General features: G+C 38.6%; 1 protein-coding gene and 1 long non-coding RNA gene across 7 annotated transcripts in view; one reads left to right on the top strand and one right to left on the bottom strand.

Annotated features, from left to right (window-relative positions):
• Positions 1-45: 45 nt before the first annotated feature.
• Positions 46-19,233, bottom strand: part of ORC2 (origin recognition complex subunit 2) — a 46,040-nt gene continuing 26,852 nt past the window's right edge. For all 3 annotated transcript variants that reach the window (XM_059168454.1, XM_059168455.1, XM_059168456.1), the window contains exons 10-18: positions 17,905-18,003; positions 14,541-14,650; positions 12,090-12,222; positions 11,207-11,303; positions 8,346-8,492; positions 7,195-7,366; positions 4,960-5,021; positions 3,893-4,011; positions 46-1,790 (exon numbers count right to left, since the gene is read on the bottom strand). In XM_059168454.1, the coding sequence (XP_059024437.1) occupies positions 1,704-1,790; positions 3,893-4,011; positions 4,960-5,021; positions 7,195-7,366; positions 8,346-8,492; positions 11,207-11,303; positions 12,090-12,222; positions 14,541-14,650; positions 17,905-18,003 (1,026 nt within the window). In that variant the 3' untranslated portion in view covers positions 46-1,703. The remainder of the gene's footprint in view (positions 1,791-3,892; positions 4,012-4,959; positions 5,022-7,194; positions 7,367-8,345; positions 8,493-11,206; positions 11,304-12,089; positions 12,223-14,540; positions 14,651-17,904; positions 18,004-19,233) is intronic.
• Positions 1,765-19,233, top strand: part of LOC131827588 (uncharacterized) — a 28,055-nt gene continuing 10,586 nt past the window's right edge. For 2 of the 4 annotated variants that reach the window (XR_009352060.1, XR_009352063.1), the window contains exon 1: positions 13,533-13,864. This is a non-coding gene — a long non-coding RNA (uncharacterized LOC131827588). Of the gene's footprint in view, positions 1,852-12,216; positions 13,189-13,532; positions 13,865-19,233 lie in introns of those variants that run through there. The other 2 variants (XR_009352062.1, XR_009352061.1) reach the window with 2 other exon arrangements.

The raw sequence follows: 19,233 nt of genomic DNA, 5'->3' as shown, positions 1-19,233 counted from the left end.
AAAAAAATATATTTGTAGTAAAAAACCAGTACTATGAAAAAATGATTCTATCCAAATTGGCTTTTTATTTATTGATAGATTGTTGATACATACTGTTTGCAGAAAGTATGGACACAAAAATTATAAAAATAAACCAGTAGATATTTAAGGGCAAATGCAAAATTTGCGTATTAGGTAATTAAAGATTTTATATACTTTTTTATACTATAAGTTATAAACTAGATATATTAAGCAAAAAAAGCAAGGTGCAAATGAGCACATATCATATGCTACCATTTGTGTTTTTAAAAGGAGATACAGACACATACCTTCCGTGTGCATAGAATACCTCTGCAGGAGGGAGCTCCTGTCGCCGGTTGCATAAGGGACTGGATCGGTGAAGGGGAAGGAAACTCACTTTTTAGTGAATATCCTTTGGTAACAACAATTTTTAGAATCAAATTCATGTACTAGTTTAAATATTTTGATTCTACGTGACTGAACCCTCACACATGGATTTAAATTCTATGCCACAAAGAGAAAGGATTTAAATTCTGAGCATTTTGGAAACAGTTTCATGAAAGGGGTTTACAGAATAAAGTAGGTACCGCCTCATCAGTTCTCACTTGTTCATGACAGTGATATTTTAATGAAGGATTTCTTTTCCAAGTATGTAATGTTTTAGACAATATGTGAAGACTGTAAGCTGACCAGTGGCCAAAGTTAGCCTTTTTCTCTTTCCTAATGAAGAAGGCTTGTGTAAATATTTAGAGGGCTTGAAATTGTTAAAGAAAAAAACTGAAATGTCTTACAGTGAGTTCTGGGTCTACTTGATAGAGAAATCAAGATTAAAATCTGCCATTAATAAGCTACTCACTTGTAAGTTATTGAAGAAAAATGTCAATACAAGAATAATTGAATTTTTATTTTCTGTTGTCTTAAGAACAATGACTAAACTGTAGTTCAGGACTGTGTTTCTTCTGTAGCCTGGCTTCTTTCTTGTGTCACGAAGGTGATGACACAGATGTTGGCCGTTCCAAGGATCATGATTGTTGCTCATGTGCTTTCTAAGGTGGGTATACACCCTGTAGGCTCATTATGCTTTTCCCACTAACCCAACTGAAGAGGGTCATGTCCTCCTGCTCCACCCCACCAGCATGGAGTCTAAATCCAAAAAGAGAAAGCTAGATCACCTACTCTTCCCCAGTGTTACACACCTTTTGTTAAGCCTTTCGAGAACAGTAAGCTGATCTGCCTTCTTTACACTCATCAGCTCTCACAGAGGAGCAAGTAGATTTATGTGATATCACTGTTTTTGTACCTCCATGCTCTGGAACAAACACATCTGCAAACAGTCCGCTCTGGGAGCGTTTAAAAGGCCCTCAAAAATTGGGAATAATATCATCTCTAGTATAAAAGAATCCAAAAACATCCAGCTCCAAATAGTCCCTGAGCACACAGTTCATTCCAGCACGAAGTCTCCAGAGAGGTAATGAATGAAAGGCACGTTTTCTCCGACTTGAGGACCGCTGCATAGCACGAGAGATGGTGCACCAGCCAGGCTAAACCAAGGTTCTCAGCGACGACATCCCTCCCCTCCCAACTTGAAGTCTCGTACACTGGAAGGATCTAATGTTAGATGTAAACACAACACTTCAGACTAGAGGAGTGGCAGCTGGGGTACAACCTTCCTTCCACAGAAGATTCAAGAGGAAAGGACAACTTCAAGACTCCTCTTCTTCCTTTTCCAGGAACTCCCTCAGCGTTCCACTGTCCACAGGGATTAGCAGGTACTCCACCCCGTCGGTTCCCTGAAAGTGAGAAGACCCTGGATGTTAGTCATTTGTAAAGAGGTAGAAGGTGAACCCTGTTGTAAGTTAAACAAAAAAGATGGACTTAATATCTTATATAAATACAGAAATGTAAAGATTAAGGCAAAAGGGTATATAGGCTTATCTATCTAAATACACTGAGTTTATAGTTAAACCACTTCCTAGTGGAAAAGATTAGAGGGTCAGTAGATCTCTTTACACTCCTGCTCCGCTCTTGATTTCTCTGTCCTTTTATTCAGGGATCTCCACCACTCCAACACACATACCACTCCCCCTTTAAAAAAACCCCAGGGGCATGTGGGTGGCTGAGTCAGCTAAGCATCCGCCTTCTGCTCAGGTTGTAATCCCAGGGTCCTGGACGCCCCACTCTGGGAAGTCTGCTTCCCTCTGCCTCTGTCCTTCCCCTGTTCGTACTCTCTCTCAACTAAAAACTATTAAAAAAAAAAAAAATTTTTTTTAAAGTAATCTCCACACCAAATGTGGGCTGGAACTCATGACCCTGCGCTCAAGAGTCACATGCTGTACTGACTGAGGCAGCCAGGTCCTGCCCTTCTTAAATAACCCTCACTAGCCTCTCGTTTCTATCACCCAACCTCTGCACCTTTCCAGAAGAATTGTCCGTAATTGCTGGTCTCCATTTCTTCCCCTTTCACCAACCCAGTCCAACCTAGCTACTACCACCATTATCATGTCATTAGAAGAGCTTCGGTTTGGACCACCAGAAATTCCTTACTCCTAAATCCAATACATATTTTCATCTTTTTGGCCTCTTAGCAGAACCTGTACTGCTAACTGTTCTTTCTTAAAACATGCTTCTCTTAGCTTCTATGACATCATATTCTGGTTTTCTTCTTGGCTGTCTGGCTATTTCTCCTGCCTCTACATGTTTATCTTCTACTTGGCCATTACATGTCTAGGCTTAGGAACTTCTAGGCTTAGTTCCTTGGCTTTCAAATCTCACTCCCACCAATGCCTGGTTTTCGTTACAACCTAAATACACAGGGACTGATCTTCTATCTCTAGCCTAGCTCTTTCCCCTGGTTTCTTGTCCTAGGAAAACCCAATTGCCTAGCTAACGTCTCCATTTGGAAATCTCAAAAGAGTAAGTCTAAATATAATACAATCAGGAACTCGATCTGTCTCCTCAAAAATGTTTCTCACCTAATTCTCACCAACTCTCTAGTTCTGCAAACCAGACACCAGAAATGATTCTTGACACTTTTCCTTGGTGCTCCTAACCATCCATCAGTTCTTGTCAGTTCTGCCTCCTGGGTGTATCTGAACTCCAACCACTTTTACTCTTCATCATCAGCTCTAACTACTACTATTACCACACCTTCCTAGCCGGTCTCTGTGCACGGACATTTAGCAATCCCTACCCCACTCTGCCCCATTCCATTCTCCATACCAGAGCCAGAACAATTTTTTTTTAAGGACTTCCCTTAATTTTCAAATGAAGATTAAAATCCTTTCCTTGTCCTAAAAGTAGTGCATGGGCTAGCCCTTACATCTCTTGTCTTTTCAGCCTTGTCCTGGGGCCCACTGGCCTTTATGGTTTTCTCTGACCAGTTATCTCCTAGTGTCCTTCTAGATCTCAGCTCAGGGGTCTGACAACCAGAATTAACATAACATGTGAACCCAACTTCTTTCAGAACCATGTACTTTTCTGATCATAGGACACCATAGTTAAAGCTTTAGATGTGTCGGATTATTTGACAAATATCTGTCTCCTCCATTAGACTCTAAGCTCTATCAGCAAGGAGTCGGGTTTTTGCTTACCACTGTATGTTAATACTTAGTGCTCCATACAGACCCAGTTAATGAATGTGGTAGAAGGAAGAGGGAAAAGGGAATAATTTCTAAGGGCCTATTACTCTGGACTAGAACCTTTGAAAGGGCTGAGTACTTTCAACTTCATCTCCTTCTGCAGACTCAGATGGCACACTGCCCAGGTGGATCCTTGTGACCCATCCGGAAGCTGCATTTTATTATCAAGGCTGAGTCAAAGGCATACTTGTCCTTAAGTAAACAAGAGAGAAGGTGTTCCTAACATCTATAATGCGGTCATCGAAAACTCTCACCTTCTTTGTCCTTAAAAGCTTGTGGTCCCTAAATTCAGTTAACTGGGCCCGAAGTGTCAGATCACTATTGACCAGGAATGCCTCCCGACACTGTTGGTAAAAATCTTGAAAAGAAAATCCTAGAGAGTTCAAAAAAAGATGTGAACATAAGTTAGCACTGAAGACATAGCCCCACATATCAAGGAACACAAAAAGAGTGCTATTGCTATAATATGTCAAAGCAGTCTGTTAAGCATTGCTTTAAAAACAAAACAAAACAAAACAAAACAAAACAAAAACCTCTGGAAGAAGCAAAACTAGAGAACACTTAAGTATTAAACACTGTGGCTTACATTTTAAAGAGAACTGATTGGCTGAAAATACTCATCTGTGACCAAGTAAAACATAAATCTTGTGGGAGCTTTAAACAGCATGAATAAAGTGGACTTTTAAAGAAGGAACTACTAGGGGCGCCTGGGTGGCTCAGTGGGTTAAGCCACTGCCTTCGGCTCGGGTCATGATCTCAGGGTCCTGGGATCGAGTCCCGCATCGGGCTCTCTGCTCAGCAGGGAGCCTGCTTCCCTCTCTCTCTCTGCCTGCCTCTCCGACTGCTTGTGATTTCTCTCTGTCAAATAAATAAATAAAATCTTTAAAAAAAAAAAAAAAAAAAAAAAAAAAGAAGGAACTACTAGTAAGTCAAGAGAGCTGTACAAATATTAAAATATTTGTCTAAATGAACACATTATTTTTATCCAAGGGGAAGAAAATTTGCTAAGATGCCCAGCATATGAAATATATATAATTGGTAGACACATGTCCACAGCTGCCATAGGAACTTAGGAAATTTTACACAGGAACAGTAAAAATGGGCCAGACATGTCTTTCAAAGTGCCCTGGCCAGCAGCCTACTCAGCAGCGTCTCTGTGGCGTTCTTCAAAATGTGCCACGTGGCAGACAAATTGATCCCAGAGCAAACCATTTATTGGCTCCTGTGAAACACTGCAGTACTATTATTAGATTCCAGAAAAAAGGAATTTATGGGGTGAAACAAAAGTCACACACAATTTAATATCATAAATATTAGATACCAATGTAAGAAGGGTTATCCTGGTTATCCAGCTGATACTTTATCAGTAGCCTGAAAATCCCCCTAAGGGGAAAAAAAAAACAAACAAAAAAATTAAAATCCAGAATGTTGACATCAAAAGAGAACAGTAAAACAGACAAAGATAATGTGAACTATTTGGTTTAAACTTTTTGTATTTTCTTCTCTTCCCTTCTCCAGGGAACAGCCTATCCTGGCCTACTTAAAAAGGAGAAGCTTTTAAAAATTTCCTTTTAAGGAAAATCTCAGAATTTTTTTAAGGCTATAGGTTGTTCAAGTGAGAAAATGTGGAATATATAATAAAATGTACAGAGAAAAATACTAATGCCATAACCCTAAAATAACATCCACTAACATTTGATGTAGAAATCATATTTGTGTTCTATCCTTTCAAATCTTTGTGGAATGAAGTAGGGTGGAAACACATTAATTCATGCATTTATGTATAGTATACACCATTTTATATCTTACCTTCTACTTACTCATTTTCCATTATTAAAAAGTCTTCCTAAAATTTTTATATCAATTTCTACAAAGTGGAATTACAGGGCTGAAAGCATGCCACACACTAAGATTTCCAGGAGTCCTTTGGTGTGGCAGAAACTTTAAACCTTTATATTTACATTTTTAAGATAATCTAGACAATAATTACTATCAGCATATTTGGATCATCTGAATGGCCACATTACAACTAGATACTGCCAGTGACTCCGCAGCTAAATGTTGGTTAAAGTTTTTGATCACATTCATACCAAGAAAAGACTACGTGATATTGGAGTTTGCAGAATGAAACAAAATTTCATAGTTTAAAAAAAAAAGCAGTGGAGGCTAGTACGCAGACATTTAGGGTATGCCAAACTACAACTACTCGCATTAGAGCAGTCAGAGTCATCTCTAATGTCGAGAGTACTCACGCTGCACGGATTCCCAACTTCCCACATAGCAGCTTGCATAGTCCGTTAACAGTAAGCACAGTTAAGACTGAATGAGACTTTTTCTGTGCAATTCTATAGAAATTTTGATTACTAATTTAATGCACATTTCAATATTAATGCAAGGCTAATCTTCAGGTATAAAAAGCAGCTATATAGAGTAAAAAAACTGATCATTAAAGTGTGAAAAGGGGACGCCTGGATGGCTCGGTGGGTTAAAGCCTCTGCCTTCGGCTCAGGTCATGATCTCAGGGTCCTGGGATCAAGCCCCACATCGGGCTCTCTGCTCAGCAGGGAGCCTGCTTCCCCCTCTCTCTCTGCCTGCCTCTCTGCCTACTTATAATCTCTCTCTGTGTCAAATAAATAAATAAAATTTTTAAAAAAAATGTGAAAAATCTTGTACCATTTGACTAGAAGTGCCATTGCTCTTGGGAGGAAAAAAAAGACTTCACTAGTCTCACCTGCTTCTTTAAGAAACTTAAAACACAATAAAAATCATCGATGTTTGGATTAATTTATAGGTCTAATACATTCTAACTTGTGAGGAGTTAGTTACACTACCTTTATAATATTCAGTCCACTCATCTAAGAACACAGTATTTTTCTTCATCTTTTCAAATTTTAGTAATTCTCAACAGGGCTTGTTTTTAAACAATTCATCTTGTTAACTGTTCTAGAATTCTGTGCTCGGGAGGGGAGAATCTACTACTCAAAGCCTTTTTCAACAGGTTAATTATCGTGCCCTTTATGTTTTGCCAGTTTATGCTATATCCAGCTTTTCTTAACTTTTATTAATTCAGATAATCCTCTAGGTGAGGCTGCTGAAAGGGCTTCACTGGAAACATTACAGAGATGTTTAAAACCAAGAGTTTGGGAAGTCAGGCAGATTCGGATCAAAATCTCTGTGCCCTTTGCTATCTACCGTATAGTGGTGGTGAGGATCAAAGGAGTTATTTTATGTCAACGGCCCTATGTCTGTATCACAGTGTTCAATATATAATAAAAATAACCATCAGATTGAAGTAAAACCCATCAAAATTCTTTTTCCTCCACAATGACCATTATCTTGAGATGCTCTTATTTAGAAATATAAAAACCAAGAAAAAAAAATGTTGACACTACCGTTAAGGAGTCTGCCTGTTGCATAACCCAGTACTGGCAACTATTTTTTACTCTCTTAATCCTGCAAACTAAGTAGAGACTTTAGAATTTTAGAATTGCCATTAAAACCTACTCATGAAAATCATATAGATTTTTTAGAAAAATAAATTAGTTTTCATTCTTACCTTGCATTAGGGGTAAGGCTTCGTAAGACATGAATTAGGGAACTAAGTGGTAACGATCCAGATTGTTTAACCAAAAGAGAATTCTCATAGGAGGTTTCTTCAGTATAAGGACTATATGTAGTAGTTTCATACCAGAGCCAGTTATAAAGACTCTGCTTTGCATGATCCCACACTATAGCATGTGATTAAAGGAAACAGAAGTTACTAATTAGTATCATATTATCATGTTACTGGAGTCCACTCTAGGAAAGAAAGTGTTAAATAAAAAATGAACCCGGGGGGGGGGGGTTAAGCCTCTGCCTTTAGCTCAGGTCATGATCCCAGGGTCCTGGGATCGAGCCCCACATTGGGCTCTCTGCTCAGCAGGAAGTCTGCTTCCCCCGCTCTCTCTGCCTGCCTCTCTGCCTACTTGTGATCTCTCTCTGTCAAATAAAATCTTTAAAAAATAAAATCTTTTAAAAATCCTGAAAATTTTTCATTTTTTTCCATTTCCCCATCCATATCAGTACCTCACAACTTAATTTCATTGTCAACCAACATATGGATTTTTATTTGTCAATTAACTACAGTTTAAAATATATTAGTGTTACCAGGGCATAGGGATTTTCACAAAGTCTCAGAATTAAATGCATAAAATAAATGTTGCAATACCACAAAGAGTAGAAAGAGACCAAAATAATAGTTGGGCTGCTTCTTCTCTTCATGAAACTTCAGGTGTAAAACATCCCCTTTAGAATCTGAATTTTTTTCCCCAAGAATTATGTTCTGAATCAGACTGAGGACACTTTTTTACTTTTAGCAATCTGTGACCTTATGCATGCAACAAAAGAAAAAGTGTACTGAAAAACAATAAAAATGTTATGATTTACAACATTAAGAAATTTCTTAAGACTGATATCCTGAGGGACGCCTGGGTGGCTCAGTTGGTTAAGCTGCTGCCTTCAGCTCAGGTCATGATCCCAGGGTCCTGGGATCAAGACCCACATTGGGTTCCTTGCTCAGCGGGGAGTCTGCTTCTCTCTCTACCTCTGCCTGCCACTTTGCCTGCTTGTGCTCTCTCTTTCTCTCTCTCTCTCTGACAAATAAACAAATAAAATCTAAAAAAAAAACCAAAGATCGATATCCTGAGAAAGAAAAATGGTAATACTTACTGAGAGGGGCATTGAGGTGATCGATAGATGCTATAAGGTATATGTTACGTAAAGAGGACAACTGTCCAATAATCTGCTGGCTTTTGTCTCCTCTCAACATTTGGCTATCCAAATTGTGGATGAGAAGGAAGAGTTCCAAAGAAGAATCTAAAAGGAAAGACTATTCAATTATTATTTATAAGGAGTATTTGTAAAGTCCTTAACCACACACAATGCCTGTGTATTAAAAGATGTGTCACAGTGTACGGGACAAAGTAACTATTGCATAGAGGTATGTACTTTATTTGAGAAGATCACAGTTTCTCAAAAGAGGCAACAAGTTATTGAAGTCTTAAGGAAATTCACTGAAAATCAGTCGGGACTGAATGTTAAGTGGAATGGTTAGCACCCGAATCAGACCATCAAGCAGTTCCAGTAAGGCTCAGGAAATAAGGCCCCAGGCATTTTGGGCTGGAGGTCAACCTGTACACGTTGCATTGCAGGGCGGGAGGGGAGAGGGGGCACACACACACCAAAAGTTCTCTCTGTGCATTAAGAGACAGAAAACCCTGATTATCACAAAAGCCAAAGAAGACAAAAAAGGGGTGGGGGTGGAATTTAGGATACTGCTCAAGGCATCAGGAAAGTCAGAGAGGTAAAAATATGTCTTAAAGGTCAGTGAAGGCAGCACTCGGAGGATGGAACTGTCGAAACCGTTAAACACTTGCAGAGACCAAGACAGAAGGAGGGTGAGCCAAGGCCACCTGTGTTTAGTAAGAAAACTACAGTAGGTGATCTTCAAGCATACAGTTCAGGTAGCACAGAAGTGAGAAGTTAAGAAAAAAGTAGAAGCGGGATATGTCTTCAAAAAATCTGAAATCATTGAACTAGGAAAAATCAAATAGTGTGGAAGGGTAGTAGAATCAGGTAAACTTCTTATGCTGGAAGAAGTCCTAAACATGTTCAAAAGCCACTGACAAGTCTCTCCAAAGTTGTTAAGAAACAGGACATAATGGAGGATGAGCCTTTTCGAGAGAGTAAATTTTTCTCTCACTGGGGCTAGAGGGACAAGAGAGACAATATAGCAACAAAGACTCTGACAACATTTTAAAAGTCAAGATGCCACCATAATCAATAGTACCTAAATTATATATAAACATATTTCTATTTTAGAATTGAATTATACTTAAATGTTGATATATTTACATTTATATCATATGTATACTACATAATTCTGAATTATGTAATTATATATTCAAATTATACACCCATATGCAAAAAACTTTTATATACCTTATATAATTACAATTTATGTAATTACAAGTATGTTTTATAGAAACAATATATAAAACAGGCATTACATATGAACAGGCACCTATTTTCTTTTTTTTTTTTTAGGCACCTATTTTCATAAGCATATAAACAATATCAAAATTCTCCGTCATATCAATTATTACTTTTTCTTTCCTTTTTTAAGTAGATTCCATGCCCGGCGTGAAGCCTAATGTAGGGCTTAAACTCATCACCCTGAGATTGAGACCTGAGCTGATACCAAGAGTTAGACACTTAACTGAGCCAATTAGCTGAGCCACCAGGCACCCCACTCCTTTTCATTCTTTTGTGGCTAAGTGGCAACTGTTGGATCCTAAATAATTTTATTTTAAATGTTTTGATATGCTCACATAGCCAAAACATTCACACCAAAGGAAAAACAATAATGTTTCTTTTCATTCCACAGATTTTAGTGTATGAAACTGTTCAAATGCAATGATATTTACTCCAAATAAAGAGATAAAAATGTTTCATAAAAACAGTAAACAAGGGCGCGTGGGTGGCTCAGTGGGTTAAGCCGCTGCTTTCGGCTCAGGTCATGATCTCAGGGTCCTGGGATCGAGTCCCACATCCGGCTCTCTGCTCAGCAGGGAGCCTGCTTCCCTCTCTCTCTCTCTGCCTGCCTCTCTGCCTACTTGTGATCTCTCTCTGTCAAATAAATAAATAAAATCTTAAAAAAAATAGTAAACATTAAAAAACAAAACAAAACAAAACAAAAATAGTAAACAATATAAAAATACTAAAGATGCATCTATCACCTGGGGGCATTTCACATGGACCAAGTAAAACCTGAGAACTACTCTGAAATAACAGGCTTTGGGTTATACAAACTTAGGGTAGTGCAAGCAATTCTTTCCTGTTAGGCATTAGTGAAGTTCAAAGAAAAACTTCACAGAAAGGACAAATTATTTCAGAGAAACCTAATCAGCACTGAGAGAAGTTTTATTATTGAAATAACCCACATTTTTGGATACAATAATACAGATATTCCTTGGTTTCAGATGGGGATATGTTCCAAAAAACCCATGCTAACTTGAAAATAAAAGTCAAAAATATATTTAATACACTCAACCTACCAAACATCATAGCTTAGCCTGGCCTATCTTAACTGTACTCAGAACTCTTACGTTGGCCTACAGCTAGGCAAAAACACGAAGCCTATTTTACAATAGTGTTGAAAGTCCCATGTCATTTATTTATTGAATACTGTACTGAAATTAAAAAAGAGAATGGTTGTATGGGTACAGAATAGTTACAAGCTTATTGGTTATTTACTTCCATGGTCATGTGGCTGACTGGGAGCCTTGGCTCTCTGTCACTCCCCAGCATCACAAGAAGAGTATAGTACCACATATCGCTAGCCCAGGAAAAGATTAAAATTCAAAATTGGAAGTATGGTTTCTAGTGAATGTATATTGCTTTTCCACCATCACAAAGTCAAAAAATGGTATGTCAATCCTTTTTAAGTTGGGGACCATCTATCTGTACATGAATAAGCAGACGTGTATGCTTAGCTTCACCCTAAAACTAGAGCATCTACTTCATGTTACCTTCTTTAAATTTGTTTACTATCCAGTCTAGCTGATCCAATGCACTGCGGAAAGTACCCATATGATCCAGGACTTCTTCTGTTACAGAATTCAGGATCTATGTCATAAAAGTGCAAGAGGTACATCAATTACTACTTATTCTGTCATATAGGATAAATACAACTAAGAAATCAATCCTTTTTTATAAATTAAAAATGCATTTAGATTTCCCATCAAGTCTGAAAAACCACTTAAAAATCCTACTGGTGCTTAAGTATATCTAATTCATTTTTTGGCCCAAGTTATAGCTAAAACAGAACATGGGAGAACAATAAAGATGTACAGGTAAGAGGGCAGAAAAAATATCACCCCCCATCAATATGGCAAACGTTAGAATACCACAGAGCTATCAAAGAAAACAGGATACAAACATTAAAAAGGCACTTTTAAAAAGGAATGCTGCACTGGTTAATATCCAGCACCAAAAGGTTTAGTTTTCAAATGATGAAGAGACACAAATGATCTATAATAAATGCATTATAAAACTACAAACTATTACTTATATTATTGCTTTCAGAGTAGCAAAGTGACAAAAAAGTATAGTAAAACTAAAGTCTTCCATAATACTGTCTTTCAGAGAAGTACAGTTGATACTTGGTATAGGAAACAACGTAACATTCCTCTAAGACTTAATACATTTATCAGTTACAAAGTAGAAAATTCAGAGATGAGGATTCAAAGCTAGAACCCTGAGTCCAAACACATGATCTCAAGCACTATGCAATCCTACTACTGTAAAGGCTAAAAAAATTTGAACATGCCGGGAAGAGAAGCACCTCATTCATGTGGGGGTACAGACAGGCAGGGATAAAATGTTGCTCCTTTTAACATTTTTGAAACTTACTGATTTCACACTTATTCCAGGAAAGAAGCCATTGATGACAACATGAATGGAATCTTGCAGCACACTGGTTCGAAACCTTTCTAGTAAATCTCTCTTAGAACCCAAACCATAAAGCACAATGTTGAACCCCAGGCTGTTAGGAAAGATAGCATTCATGACATTAAAGTTCGGTACCTCTTAATTTTTTATAATCAACTAGTTTCTTTAAGTCGATGAAGAACATGGAAAGGACTAGGGTGACTGAGTAACTACACCGATTCCCAGTTTATACACGGGAGAAGCACAGCTTTACTGTGTACACGCCACACTTCAGTTCCAGCTTTGGGAGCTTTCTTTCCAGCTCTTTATTACCTTTCAAGTGATCACTGGCTGGAGGCAAGGGAGAACAGCAGGGACAAGGCACTAACCGTTCCACAGGCTGAAGCAGAGTTTTAATTGATAGATTAAACAGGAAAGGTTAGCGGAGGCCAGGCCACAAAGGTCTTGTTAAGTCAACTAAGACATTAAGTAGACTTGATTTCAAGGACAATGACCATTTAAAAGCAACTACTCAGGTGTTAACGGAAATGTTCTAAGTAGGAAAGTAGCATGATATTTTCCGGAAGACAGTGCTGGCTGAACGGGGGAATGGACAGAAGGAGAGACAGACCGCCAAAGACTATGGACTTGAATTAGGTATTATGGAGAAAAATCATAGTTGTCAGGAGCTTCACATGTCCAGTCAACAGGATTTGGAGTGGTTAGATGTGGAAAGTGATGGAAAGGGAGTATTTCAAAATAACTTTTTTTTGGCATCGGCAACTACATGAATGGCGTGACATTCATTGTGCCAGGCTGCTGGGGCAGGTGGGAATGATGGGTTTAAGAGGAATTAAATTTTATGTATACTGAATTATTTACAGGACATCCACTTGGAAACCTCCAACATACACTGAGATACCTTTATCTGCTGCTGCGGAGTGATACCTGGGCTGGGCCAGAGACACAACTATGGGAGTTTTTCACTGCGAAAAGCAACCAAAGCCAAGAGAGTCAGAAGATCCAGAACACCAAGCACTACGGGTCAAGCTAAAGATCGACTCCATGACTGCTCATAGAGGTCAGTTGGGAACAGTATTTGCGTGATACCCTGTAGCAATGTAGGGGAGTCTACAAATAGAAGAAAAGCAATGACCCCCACGCACAGATCAGCAAGGTAGCAGCAGCTTTAACAAGCGGAATTCAGGGGCGCCTGGGTGGCTCAGTGGGTTAAAGCCTCTGCCTTCGGCTCAGGTCATGATCTCAGGGTCCTGGGATCGAGCCCCGCATCGGGCTCTCTGCTCAGCGGGGAGCCTGCTTCCCTTCCTCTCTCTCTGCCTGCCTCTCTGCCTACTTGTGATCTCTGTCTGTCAAATAAATAAATAAAATCTTTAAAAAAAAAAAAAAAAAAAAAAAAAAAACAAGCGGAATTCAGAGAGTTGGCAGTTCTGCTGAAGTAGCTGACTGAAGTCTAGGCTGGGAAGCGAAGCTGAACAAGTTATCAGAGCTGACCTATTAGAAGGAGGAAGTGGTCTGTGGGGGATGGGATCAGAGCGAAGAGTTACTTTACAAATCTATAACGAACAGATCTATAAACACTTACTGGGAGAAGCTGAGGACCTAGCAGGAAGATAAGCATGACCCTTTGATGTATTATTGGCAAAAGAAAACCAGGATCAATTGGGAAAATTGTGTCGATTTCTGTTTTGACTGCTCGGTGGACCTGCCTTCTTACTTATTCCAGTGACCATGTAACTGTGAGTATACGTTTATAATCACACACTTTTTAAGCACTTCCTTATACTAAGATCCTTTTTAATAAAAGTATAAAAGTAATTATAGCAAAAAAAAAAAGTTTTAATAATTCCTCTAGTTATTTTAATGGGAATTTAAATTTTAACATGAAGTATGTGAAAAATGGTAAAATTGAAAAACTATTCTAAGAAACAATTTTCAAATGGTAAAGTAATGTTTATAGGACAGATATAAAATTCTGAAGATCTATAGTACATGAAAATAGAATGAGATCAAAATAAATATTATATCCTTTTTAGGAACTTTGCTGTAGAAAACTGGACTTAAATGTAACTGATATTAATCTTGACAAATTAGATTTTCAAATACTTAGGTAAGTAGTAATTAGTAATTAATAATTAGTAATTAACTCCTTAGGAATTCTAAGTTATTTAACCATTGGCTTTCGCATCTGATAAATTTAGACACATTTCTTAAAAACTAAAATTTGAGATGAGTCATATAATATGAAATTTCTACATGAGTCATAAAATTAGGAAAAATACCCATTTTTTCAAATTTTTGTATATAAGAAGTATATCAAGTTGATTGCAAAAAGAAAATTCAGTGTTAAACTGCTTTAACACAGACATATAAATATGTTATTTTACAAGGGTATGAAATGTTGATAGTACATACCGTAACTGCAACATCCACTTATGAAATAATTGTTCATATTGTTGATTTAGTTGTTTAAGTTCAGCAGAAAAGGAAGGAGAAACTTTGCCCAATAAGTTACGCAAAGTTTGCTTTAAAAAAAAAAAAAGAAAATCATTCTCAAACCATAAACATCAAAAGCAGTCCAAACTAAAAATATTTCACTAGAGGTAGAGGTTAGAAGAGGCCAGTGGTAGAAATATTACTGTAATCAGGTTTCGTAATGAGTGCATTAACGGAATACTCATAACATTTCAAGTATGATTTAAGTGTTTTCTTTAAAAAAATTTTTTTTTAGAGAGCATGAGACTGAGAGCAAGAGAGAGCGTGCACGTGAGTGCAGGGGGAGGGGAGGAGGAGAGGGAATAAGAGAATCCCAAGCAGGCCCCCCACCTAGTACAGAGCACAGTCCAACATGGGGCTCGATCCCATGACCCTGAAATCATGACCGCAGATAAAACCAAGAGCTGGACTCCCAAATGAGCTACCCCAGCACTCCTTTTTTCTTAAAAATTTGTAAGCATCGTTTTCAGTACAAATTTCTCAAGTTTTGTTTAGAACCATTTCCATGATTATAAATTCCAAATATAAGGCTTTAATTTCTAAAAAGATTATTACCATAAGTAGATGATTAAACCTGCCTCCCAGCTTTTACAACAAATCCAAAGAGATTTTTTAAAAATTTTTTTTTAAAGATTTTATTCATTTATTTGACAGGGAGAGAGAGAGATCACAAGAAGGCAGAGAGGAAGGCAGCGAGAGGGGGAAGAGCCCAATGCGGGCCTCGATCCCAGGACCCTGCGAGCATGACCTGAGCTGAAGGCAGAGGCTTAACCCACTGAGCCACCTAGGCACCCAACCAAACAGATTTTTAAAAACCTACGAATTTGAAGAAATGTGAAAGCTTATGGTAACAGTGAAATATGAATTCTCAGAAAACATTAAAGGTTCTTTATAATTTACCATTATCACTAGTAAAATAAACTTGTATCTTTGTTTCTCTACCAAGAGCTGCTGCTGCTGCTTTTTTTTTTTTAAAGTAGGCTCCACACACAGGATGCGGCTTGAACTCTTGATCCTGAGATCAAGACCTGAGGTTGAGTCAGTAAATCCCGCTCTACTGACTGAGCCACCCAGATGCTTCATTAACATTTAATTTTTAAAAATTTTTATTTATTAACTATCTCTACCCTCAATGAGGGGCTCAAAACAATGATCCCAAGATCAATAGTCACAAGTGCTAGCCAGGTAAGCCCCAAAGCTTCTTCTAACAAATCCATCTTTGATAAGTACAGCAAAGTTTTGTGTTTTTCTTTCATTTTTTTTTTAAAGGTTTTATTTATTTACTTGACAGACACAGGGAGAGAAGGAACACAAGCAGGGGGAGTGGAAGAGGGAGAAGCAGGCTTCCTGCCGAGCAGGGAGCCCCATGTGGGGCTCGGTCCCAGGACCCGGGGACCATGACATGAGCCAAAGGCAGACGCTTAACGACTGTGCCATGTAGGTGCCCCTAGATTTTAAGGAAGTGCCTGGGTGGCACAGTGAGATAAGCATCCAACTCTTGATCTCAGGTCGGTTCTTGATCTCAGGGTTGTGAGAGCATGGATAGGACTTAAAATAATAAATGAATGAATGAATAAGATTTTATTTTTAAGTAATCTCCACACCCAATGTGGGACTCAAACTCACAATTCCAAGATAAAAGTCACATGCTCTACTGACTGAGCCAGCCAGATGCCCCAGTATGGCAAAGTTTTTTAAACAATAACGTAAATAAACTGCAGAACGTACATTGCCCGGTACCCAAAACTTAGAAATTCATGCTGGTGAATCAAATATAGCTCACTGTCTGAAGAGAAAACTCTAGCAAAAAGCTATATATGCGGGGCGCCTGGGTGGCTTTAGTGGGTTAAAGCCTCTGCCTTCGGCTCAGGTCCCCCCTCTCTGCCTGCCTCTCTACTTGTGATCTCTGTCAAATAAATAAAAATAAAATCTTAAAAAAAAAAAAAAGCTATATATGCATTTTACCTTGGGGCTACCATTTTCCCATGATTCTATCCCTTAAGTAAAATACTATTTTAATAGTACAGGGTAGAGGCGGTTAGCTATGTCTGCAGCCAGTGCAAGGCCTTCCCTTCCCTCACTGCTGGCAACAGGTGTTCCTTTCATTTGAGCTCTTTCGGCATCTCAGTCCTGTGAAACCCTGCTTTGACTCTAGACTCATTCCCCCTTCTCCCATGTTGCTTATATCGAAATAGATGCACTATGCAGATGTTAGTTCCATCTCCTCCCTGAAATAGTTCGGTTTCTTGACATGTTTTCAGTTAGTCTTTGATCTGAGTCTCAATATCAATAAGCCAGCTGACAAAAACAGAAACAATGACATCACATCATGTCTTCTAGGTCACAGCAGCTTATCCTCTATATATCTCTTTTCTGTGTCTGTGAGAAGCCCTGTATACCCTAGAAACCCGCAAAAATTCTAGTTTAAAAATAGTTAAGTCTCCAAGCTCCTGGAGCCAGTAACAATCTCTTCTTGATCCCGAGTATCCACCCCACTCTCTACTGAAAAATTTTCTCACTCAAATAGGTTCTCTCTTCTCTCTGGAGGTGATTAATCAAAACCCTGAGTTATAAACTAAGATACCAGAGCCATAGTATACAGTAACCTTGTTACCTTATGGTACTGAGCAGGTTTGCCGTAATTTCAAGAAGCAGATCCATTCTGCTCTTTGCAAGGTCTGTAACTAAGAGACCGGTCACAGTCCACTTTATGACCAGTGTGCAGTTCAATGAATATGTGAGTTCAAGAATAACAGAGATTAATGCTGCATGGATATCCAAGAAACTATGGCCCTGATGATTATCATAAATCCTGAAGAAATAATAAAGTACTTAGAGAAAAAATTTCAGTTATGGTATATCAAACAGATTTCAAGTTAACCATTTACCATTTTATATAATGAAGTATCAATCGGGTCTCTTTAATTTGTGTTTCATTTTATCAGGACAATAATTCGGTTTGTGTAAATTTACCCTTCAAATTTGTTGTTTATGCGGTGTACTTTTTATTTTTATTTATTTATTTATTTATTTTAAAAGATTTTATTTTTTATTTGACAGAGATCACAAGTAGGCAGAGAGGCAGGCAGAGAGAGGGAGGAAGGGAAGCAGGCTCCCTGCTGAGCAGAGAGCCCGATGCGGGGCTCGATCCCAGGACCCTGAGACCATGACCTGAGCCGAAGGCAGAGGCTTAACCCACACTGAGCCACCCAGGCACTCCTGCGGTGTACTTTTTAGTTCACACTTTAAAAAAAATATAGAAGCAACATTCCTTACAACATACCTGATCCAGTTTGGCTCGCTTTAGTTTCTGCAGTGTTCTGTCAGAGGTCAAAACTTTTGAACTGCTATGAGCTTCAAAATATTCTTCTACCAAATCACTCTGAAAGCGGATACAGCAAAATCAATTCTTAGTTTCAGATATTTTTAAAATTCTGAAGAATTTTTAATTTTTTAAAAGATTTTATTTATTGGGGTGGGAGGCGGGTAGAGAGAACAAGCAAGAGCCCAAGAGCCAGGGCAGGGAGAAGCAGACTCCCTGCTGGGCAGGGAGCCTGATGCGGGGCTCGATCCCAGGACCCTGGGATCATGACCTGAGCCTAGAGGCAGACGCTTAACCCACTGAGCCACCCAGGCATCCCTAGATATTTGATTTTGTTTTGTTTCGTTTTTAAAGATTTTATTTATTTATTTGACAGAGAGACAATGAGAGAGGGAACACAAGCAGGGGGAGTGGGAGAGGGAGAAGCAGGCTTCCCACGGAGCAGGGATCCCAACGTGAGGCTCAATCCCAGGACCCAGGGTCATGACCTGAGGCAAAGACAAATGCTTAATGACTGAGCCACCCAGGTGCCCCTAGATATTTGTTTTTATCAAAACTAGACTATAACATTAGCATAAGAGGATACATGAAATTCTTTATTTGGCTCTATTTTCTTTTTGAAGCAACACCACAGATTAAGGACCAAGGACATCTAATTCTAGTAGTAAAACTGAGTAACTCTTAGGATCATAAAAGTTAAAGAAATGACTAGATGGAAGTAGTCTGTTCACAAAAACGATTCCTAAGTTCCAACATAAAATTTCCATTCAGACTCCTATCGGGACCTTCATTTGCCTTACATAGTTCTAACAAATTCTTTAACAGCTGCAGAACTGGAATTGAGGAAGATATCGGCCATAAAGTAAAAGACCAGCTTACTGTTGCAGTGAAATGGCTCACTACTTGTTCTGCAGACGTGGGGCAGGACTCACCGCCACGGGGGGGAGAAGGGATGGAAAACCTTCCAAGCGGTATAGGCTTCCTAGACTCCCCGGAATCTTTACACACAGCACCAGGTAATGAGCTTTTTCTCAGGCCACGGTGCTTACAGTGTTCTTCTCAACAACTCAACACGACCCACAGCCACTTCACTTACCACTTGTACTGACTTGAATATATCAGCAATGTTATAAAAACAAAACTATCTAAAAAGGTATTCACTGAAAAGTCTTGCTTCCAATGATCCAATCAAAATTTATTTAAAAGCTCATTTTTATACAACTGAACTGAGATGTCACCTTTAGCATGTGGCACTGATACATGATTATGAATGCAGACAGGCAAAACAGA

The sequence above is a fragment of the Mustela lutreola genome, chromosome 3 (genome assembly GCF_030435805.1).
Source record: "Mustela lutreola isolate mMusLut2 chromosome 3, mMusLut2.pri, whole genome shotgun sequence".
Classification (NCBI taxonomy): Eukaryota; Metazoa; Chordata; class Mammalia; order Carnivora; family Mustelidae; genus Mustela; species Mustela lutreola.
This window is presented reverse-complemented; position numbering and strand designations above follow the sequence as displayed.